The 9,061-nt window shown below is 36.6% G+C and overlaps 1 protein-coding gene across 3 annotated transcripts in view; it reads right to left on the bottom strand.

Annotated features, from left to right (window-relative positions):
• Positions 1-6: 6 nt before the first annotated feature.
• Rbpj (recombination signal binding protein for immunoglobulin kappa J region) overlaps positions 7-9,061 on the bottom strand; it is a 69,916-nt gene continuing 60,861 nt past the window's right edge. For 2 of the 3 annotated variants that reach the window (XM_013350820.2, XM_026785205.1), the window contains exons 6-11: positions 6,478-6,615; positions 6,212-6,324; positions 4,000-4,140; positions 2,596-2,751; positions 2,158-2,261; positions 1,738-2,053 (exon numbers count right to left, since the gene is read on the bottom strand). In XM_013350820.2, the coding sequence (XP_013206274.1) occupies positions 1,738-2,053; positions 2,158-2,261; positions 2,596-2,751; positions 4,000-4,140; positions 6,212-6,324; positions 6,478-6,615 (968 nt within the window). Of the gene's footprint in view, positions 2,054-2,157; positions 2,262-2,595; positions 2,752-3,999; positions 4,141-6,211; positions 6,325-6,477; positions 6,616-9,061 lie in introns of all 3 variants that reach the window. The other variant, XM_005359233.2, reaches the window with a different exon arrangement.

Here is a 9,061-nt window from a genome sequence, read left to right as displayed (position 1 = left end):
CCAGGGAGTCAGAAAGACACCGAAAATGCTGGAGAAGTTACAGTTTGCATCAGAAGGTACTTGTGGCTCCTGTTTTAAGGGACAGTAAAAGCTTACCACAATCTAGAGGTAGTTTTTACTCTACAAAGGAGAATGGCATCACTAGACTGTGTCCTTTAACACACACGTGTGGTTCCTGTACTAAATGTAGCCCAATGAGTCTGCTGCAATTCCCAAGAAACTGAACAAGGCATCACCAAAGTGCAGGAATGGAAGCAAAATAAAACTGGCAATATTAGCACACAAGGCTGACACACAAGCCTGAATGCAATCAAAGTTTAACAGAAAAGAAAAAAAAATCGGACAGAACATTTCTACTAGGGAAAAATAAACAAAGGGCAAAATGGGAAATGAAAATATAAGTTACATTTGTATTTTTATAAACTTACAACTATCTGTTTCTAAGGTACTGTCTTCTGGCTATTTTATTTAGTTCAGTTTATTTAGTTATCATCTAATAAAAGCCATCTTATGATCTTATGTTCAGAATTATGAAGTTCTGGCCTAGGCTAAAAAAAGGAAAATAAAGTACAATAGGTCATCTTGCAGAGACTTTCCTCATTTTACCCTAAGGGCACCATCTTGGCAGCAAATAATTCTCATGATATTTTTTGTCATTTGCCAACAAGGTGGGAAACACCCTGTTAATGTAAGCACTGGGAACATTCCAAGTTAAAGATAAAATGTTTAACTTACACATAATACAAGTTATGTACAAGATTTGGGAAAGGAAGGAAACCTGAACAAACACAGGTAAACTGATGAACAGGCAAAGAGGCGCAAACCCTTCAAATGGTGATGTTCTGTGCCATTAACTCGGAAATGACTAAATGGTCACACTGAACTCCACGTACATGTTAGAATCTCTTGGATTACCACTATAAATACATTTTTTTTTTAAAAAAAGGAAAACAGAAATAACTACCAACAGTATCTGAGAATAGACTAAGTTAACATACATTGCATGTATTGCAGGCAAGGCAGAGGCATTTTTTAAAGCTTTTGCACAAACTTCATATAATCTTAAAAAAAATATGCAGGCCTTTACAAAATTTGATTTGCTGAAATCAAAATAATTCCAACTTATGAAAAAGTCATAAGACTTCAGCTTAAAAAAGTTCCAGCCTTAGACCAAAAGAACCTGGAAGTGTTCATTCGGTACTCAGATTGAACAAGCATAGTCAGGCCTGAACCTGAATGTACTTTAGAGCCAAAGCTCAAAGGGGTGGAGAGTGCAACCTACTGGTAATAAGGTATACTACATACTGTGATATAAAAAAGGCATGGTGAAAATGTACCTTTTACTAAAGCTTATGCAATCCCTTGGTCCATAAAAACTACGTTAACATTTGTGTCTTCTAGCTTAACCTGTACTCCAGCCACATGTCTATTTCTTGACCATTTAATCAAAACCAATAAAAAACCAACCAAAAGGGTGTGTGTGTGCGAGAGAGAGAGCTGAACACCGTGACTTCCAACAGTTTGTACATTTGATGTTTTCCGTTTTCCTGTGGCTTCTGCGTTTCAGATCAGCACTTGCAGGTAATGGGGTTTGAATAGATCACCTGGTATGAAGTTTTCCCAAGAAACCACAAAAGATTGTTCATTTTATCCTTGCCTTTCTTTCTTTCCTTTTTTTTGTTTTTTCAACTTTTTGCCACATTCAAGTCAGTTTAAGTCCTAGCAAAAAGACGGTAGTTAGGACACCACAGTTGCTGTGGACGATGTGACACTGGTAGAATTTGTGCTGGCGTTCGTGTAACTTCCCTCGCTGTTTGTGTTTGACTCGTTGGTGGGCACTTGGCTTGAGTTGGCTCTGAGGATTGCTCCTGCTGCACTGCAGTGTGGCCTCGGCCCTGGTTCTGGTGTGTAGGTAAAGGTAAGGCTGGTAGAATAAATGATTCCATCATTACGGACCAAAGTTACTGGAACCTGGACTGGCTGCCGGACCCATCTCCAACCTTCTCGGAATGCAGAAATGTCTGGGACCACACAGAGCATGCTCTCTCCACATCTGAGGAGGAAACACACACCACTTAGAAGCATTTTCAAAGCAAAGCAGTTCTGCATTGCCCAGACCCTCCCAATCCTGGGTGATAGAACAGGCTCTAGCAGTACCTGTACATTGTTTCAGCTTCTACATCCCCAAACCATACTCGTAAATTTGGAGTAAAATTCTGTCCTGTAAGTTCAAGCATTGCTACGTCCCCGCCGCCATTCAACTGCAAATCAGAGAAACCATAACATTGAGACAGCTTTTCACTTTCCACTAAACACAACTTGGTTATACTTGCTTTCATTTTCATGAAGGTTAATTTAAGTTCAGATTTATAAAACATTTCTGTTAAATGACACAACTTTGAAACTATTTCAAGATAACATTCAATGTGATTTAAACTTTTTTCCATGTAAACATGCTGCTTCCATTTTTATTTCCTATCAATAGTACAGAATCAATTTAGAGAATAATCAGCATCATGACACAGTAAGTTTATAGCAGGTTATTCTAAGAACAGCAGTAAAGGCAAAAGTCACCTTGTGACTAAGTGGGCTCACCTGGAGACTTTCTACGACAGGCACAGGAGTGACTGGGGCAAGGACAGGGCCCATTCCCTCATAGAATGTATACTCTGCCTTATCTGTGCTAATGATTGTCCAGGAAGCTCCATCATTTATCATTTCTTTATTTGGTTCTTTCGGACATGGAGTGGCCTTAAGAAAAACAAATGTTCATACATTGGTTTTATATACATAACAGTATATGAAAATTTACCAAGTAACATTCACAGACTTCAGTTAACAATGAGAGAATTTAGGGGGGAAAAATCTGGGAACATCCTAATACACTTAATCCCCAACATTCCTAAATTAATATGAAGCCCCACAGGCAGTAATTTTTGTTAGACCACAAACTCTTCAGTGAAAAATTAAGTAATGAGCCTTAGAAATCATTCAAGGGTATCCTATTCCTATAGAATTCCTTTCTTTTTGTTCTTTCTTTTCTGTTTTTGCTTGTTTTTCATGACAGGATTTCACTGTGTAGTTTGGCTGTCCTAGAGCTCTCTCTGTGGATGAGGCTGGCCTTAAACTCCAAGATCCACCTGCCTCTGCCTCTAACCCTAACGAGTACTGGGATTAAAGGCGTGTGTAATCACTAAGTGGTTCATTACTATATAATTTCACTAACAGATCAGTACCTGTGATGTGAAATGCAAGTGGACTCCCAAGGAAAGGGAATCATGGGAGATCCTTGAGCTTGCAGAACTATTAGTTAGGAGCTTTGGCACTTTCAGCAGGTGTAAACAAAGTCTGAACTAGCAGCCCCAAAACCTGGACTGGGACCCAGTATAGCTATTAGTGTGGTATGGAGCCATCCCTCTGCACAAAACCACAGCTATCCTACTATAGCATCCATCCATGTCAGAAGTGCCCTCTTGAAAGTTTCTGAGTAAATGCAATTGAGTATTAGCACTTAATTCATGCCAGTTTTACTACTGGGGGAGGGGGGTCCTACTGAAAAGTGGATGAAGATTTGAACCCTCTTGCTAAATGTTTTATATACACAGTGTGTGTTTCTATACACCATTTTGGAGGATTCACAATGCTCTACTATTAGATATTCTGAGGCTCTCTGAATGGCAGATTAAAAATCCTGAAACTTGTAAACAAACTTCTCTAAGAATACTCTAGTTTTGAGTTATTTTTGAGATAGGTCATGGGCATGCTTGAGAGTAGTGTGTTAAGGAGCAATGACCTAAGATAAACATAAGAACCCATCTTCTCGTAAGTGGATATAATTAACAGCCAATAAGAAGTATGTCTCCGTAAATGGCTAATCCAGCAGTTTTTCAGCAAATTTTACAGTCATTACTGATCTGCAATGCTGGGGACTGAATGCAGAGTTGGGCAGTATCCCAGCCTTATTTTTATAGCTTGGATTTCAGTCATTGTATAACATACCTGAAATTGGATTATTCTTTCTTGAGAAAGGCACAAGTACATTCTTTCAGTATCCTTAAGGTAAAATGCACATTTGTGGAGTTGTGATACGGGGTCATCTGCATCCAGTAATGCTGTCTGCTTATCAACTTTTCTAATTATCTGTATTTCAACAATTTAAAAAAGTCATTTGCATGCAGCTTTTATTTTGTATACTGTCCATAGAAGATACTACATAATAATGTATCAGTCATTTATTTTATACCTACATATTAAAAAAGCATTTATAAGCAATAAGGTATCAATATAAACTTTATAAACATATAATGTAGAAATCACACCTTCAAAGAATACATTAAGAAATAGGGCAGCCCGTTATTTTTTGTCTAGACTAGAGCTTTTTAAACATTAATGTACACAAAAATTGTTTGGAGTCCTTGACTAAAAGTGCCTAACCCACTATGACTCATTTGGGGCTCAATATTCTCCATTTCTAACAAATGAGTGTTGTGAATGTTGGTAATGGACAGAAGTATTTTCATTGTCACTTTCTGTTGATCTTTTTAATAATATACTAATTTAATGCCACAAGGAATATCTACAGTAAGCTATTGTTGAGTGTCCTAGTCAAAGGAGACAGACATATTGTGGCAGGATCAAATATTTCATATTTCAAAACAAAACAGACTCATCAGAAAATGGACTCAGAGAAGTAGCAAAGTCCTTAAAGTCCGCATTCTAATAATTAAGAGAAGAGAGTGCGAACCCAAAGCAGGCTGTCTGATCACACCTCTTTTATACTCTAGAACTTTTATAATCTAGATCAATGGCTCTCAACCTCCCAATGCTGCAACCCTTCAATACAATTCTTCACATTGTGATGACCTGACCCCTCCAATCATCAAATTACTTTCATTGCTATTTCATAACTGTAATTTTGCCACCACTATGATTTATAATGTAAATACTGTGTTTTCTGATGGTCTTCTACTTGACAATTCCTGGGGGTCACACCACACAGGTTGAGAACCACCAGTCTAGATGGTCTATAGAACCCATGTGGGTACATTAAAGACTGTGTTCTGGCAAGCGTTACATGACACAACACACAAAAGGTGGTCACTAAGTTCCATGGAGAGAAACTGCTGCTTGTTCCCAACAGCACACAAGCACATTTAGACACTCGTTTCAAAATCAACAGTGAGTCTCATCCATCTCCTTCCCTCTTCCTAAGCCTTTTTCTCAGTTCTTGAGAAAGAAAGATATTGTCCTCACAGGCCAGTCTTCTGAAGCCTCTAAAACAGTGGTTCTCAACCTTCCTAATGCTGAAGCCCTTTAATATAGTTCCTCATGTTATGGTGACCCCAACCATAAAATCATTTCATTGTTACTTCATAACTAATTTGTTAGTTATGAATTATAATGTAAATATCTGATATGCAACCCCCACAAGGCCACCACACAGATTAAGAACCACTGCCCTATAACCTTTTGCCTCGAAATTTTCCATTTCCAAGGCTACCACCAGACCAAGAACCTCCAGAGAGGTGACCCTCATGCATTTCTTCGCCACAGTACTTCACAACCTCTGAAGCATCTGACTTGCACATTTTTCCAAGAGCTACATCTGGTCGGTCTATCAGACTTTTTACAGTGACATTACATGTCACACCTAGTCAACATTTCCATTTATGATATTTAATATTCATCTTAAACTAACTGTTCTACAAAGCAGAATTTTGGAATTTTTCAACTTAGGGGAAAAATAATGTCTTTACAGTTTTACAACCTAATGAAGAAAAAAGGTACAAATCCTGTGCATTGTTCATAAAGCAAGAAATATCAACTCTACCTAATTTTAAACAAATGTATTAGTCAAGTAGCCTAATAAAAATTATGCTTGTATTTGTAGGTTTTTGAAAACTTGGTCCTATATTCAGCTACAGCAGATAACACAAAAAATATAACTGCAACATTAAAGAAAAAAAATAACAGACACACACAGTTAAAAAGGAAACCAACATCAATTCATTTAAAATTGTGTATGAGAGTGACATCAGCAATGCACTTTTAACAAACTAATTCTTCAGGAGCACTTATAAACCGAGGCAATGGCTAACATGGGATAATCAAGATACTATTATTTTCATGTTACATGAAAGTACAAAAACCGAACTCCATCCTTTCTGATTTGTTTCTACCTCATATTCATTGAGGTAAAGCCAAGTCTTACCAATCTTGGGAGTGCCATGCCAGTAACTGAGCACACAAGTTTGACAGTCTGTCCATAGTGGATGTAACCATCTCGGACTGTGAACTCCTCTCCTTCTGATTCATCATCATCCACTAGAGCAGGTGCAAAAATAGACAAAATTGCAATCTTTTAAAACTTAGTACATGCTTAAGAAAACAAACAAAATGACTATTCATATATTTTATGCCCCCAAAGAGAATATTATTTTTACACTAAAAATATCAGATGCACATTTTTATACTCACAGAGATGAATATAAAATGCTCCCCACTGTTGTGAACTAGCATGGAAGTTTCCTCCTTCTACATGCAGGTATCTGGTACTAACTGTCTGGGATCTAAGCCGATTAAACAAAGCCACCTTTGTTCCTGAGGCAATGCACACTGCAAAGACAAGGAGATTCCTATATTATATGACTGGGGCAGAGGTTCACAAAACAAAGGACTTCTGCTTGGCAAATCATGAATATTTTTACAATAACACAAACAACGAACAGATTCTGTTGGCAAATATTTTATTTAGCTTTCTAAAACAGAGGATAGCAAAAAGAAGACAAGGAAAACAAGGTTTTAATGATATAAAAAGTTTTAAATGGTTGGACTTCTTTTTTTTAAAAAAAAAAAACTAGTTTCAGTCTTTTCTTGTTTGTTTTGTTGATTTCTCAAGACAGGGTTTCTCCTGTAGCCCTGGTTGTCCTGGAACTCCCTCTGTAGATCAGGTTGGCCTCAAACCCTCAGATCCACCTGCCTCTGCCTCCTCCTGAGTATTGGAATTAGCCACCATTGCCGGCTAGCTTCATTTCTTTTTTAATTAATTTTATTTTTTAAACTTAGTTTAGGCTTTACAAAAGACAGAAGTAAAAAAAAAATGCAAAGAACTTTTTTGTACCCTTTATTCAGCTCTTAACACCTTGCTCAAGAGTTACATAGTACACTTAATGTAGTGATGATTATTAGTTAAAAAATTATTTTTAAAAACAAATGTCTAATGTTAGACACTTGATTAAATTGACTATAACAATATTCCCCCATTTAAATTATGTACACATAAATTCTTGAATGTACACATAAATTACTGAATGAAAAGGCCAACTATGAGACACTCTATACATTGAGGTCCTACTAAGCATCATACACATTTCTGTGTGAACGCAGGACTGCCTCCACGTGCTTTCATCCCACTCTGTAAAATATGTGTAGCAAGGTCTCTAGAAGGATGTTTACCAAAGCAAACAGCTACATTATGATTTTAAGAATTCTGCTATCTCCCAAATACCATAAAGTGTTGTATTGTATGAAAACAATACCTGTTGTATAATGTATAAAATGAGTAAAATTAAAAAAATAAAGATGTACTTTAGATATGGAAAGCACATCTACTTAAGAAAATATTCTAAAAGTAAAATATGTTCTTTGCACTAAAAACTATCAATACAAACCCTTAAAAGTTAAAAATATAAAAAAGAAAGAGAACAGCAACCCCTACCCGAACCAAAACCTCAACCCTCTGCAATCTGAACTGAAAAACTGCCTGAATACAAGATGTCACATGACCTGGAACACAAGAGCATATGGCTATCAATGAGGCCTTACCTTTCCAAAACAAAATATCAGATGCACATTTTTATACTCACAGAGATGAATATAAAATGCTCCCCACTGTTGTGAACTAGCATGGAAGTTTCCTCTTTCTACATGCAGGTGTCTGGTACTAACTGTCTGGGATCTAAGCTGATTAGATCACTCTGACCATGACAAACATGCCCTGAACCACCTTCAGAGGGGCTCCTCCTAGCATTCCTTTCTATCAGTTTTCATCTTGGGGCATCATCACCACCTTCTCTAAGGCGGTAGCAAATCAATTATGCCCTTCTCTTCCCTTGATATAGGATCACTCTGGCTATCACTAGCAGGAATCCTATTAAGTTGCTTTAGCAAAAACTTCCTTGCCCTTGCCCTTGCCCCCCCCCTTTTTCCTCTCTTAATAATTGTTTCACCCATTGAGCCCCTCATTTTCCTCCTTGGCTGAAAACTGGAACTTCCCGTTGTTATATTGAAAGTGAACATGACTCTATGCTAAAGTCTCTTCTCCTAAAACAGTATTAAGTGAAGTCTGTCTTTCCACTTATCACTAGTGTTGCTTCTTCTAAACAATACCAATTTATAAAATATACATTGAACTACACCAAAAGAATAAAATTAAAAAATCTGAATGCAGAAATTCCTAATGCCTAAGGTTAACTGCAAGGAAATATAGATTAAAGAATACCCATGTAGATGCCAATGCTATCTATTTATTGTACTATCCAGTAAATTTGAATTTTGACTCACCTGGTTAAAAATTCAATTATTTTAGACCATTCTAAATTTAACTCTGACAGGACATTAGATGACACTACAAGTATTTCTGCCTATGCTTGCTTTGTATGTTATTTTCTTATGATCACGGTACTATTAAAAAATAAGAAATTCTACCTTTTGTAGCCACACGATAATATTTATATATGAAGCAAATAGGTCTGAGATAACATCAAACTAAAAAATGAGAGGAAAGCAGACTGAAGCAAAAGAATAAATTATGATGAAATTCATGATGAAATAATACTGGCCAGAAATTAAGGTCACTATTGAAGTTAGAATTTCCATTTATTATGTAATTCTGTTTGCTTTAGTGTGTCTAGAATTTTCCACATTAAATAAATGATAAGAACAAAGACTGAATGGGGTAAAATACATATAACATAAAAATCCACAAGTTTATATGCTTGATTTTAGTCAAAGGCTAAGAAATGATCTTTTCTTTAAAAAAAAAAAAAAATTAGTGTCTCTG

The sequence above is a fragment of the Microtus ochrogaster genome, linkage group LG1 (genome assembly GCF_000317375.1).
Source record: "Microtus ochrogaster isolate Prairie Vole_2 linkage group LG1, MicOch1.0, whole genome shotgun sequence".
Classification (NCBI taxonomy): domain Eukaryota; kingdom Metazoa; phylum Chordata; class Mammalia; order Rodentia; family Cricetidae; genus Microtus; species Microtus ochrogaster.
Note: the sequence above shows the minus strand (reverse complement) of the source record. Positions and strands in the feature narration are given on the sequence as shown.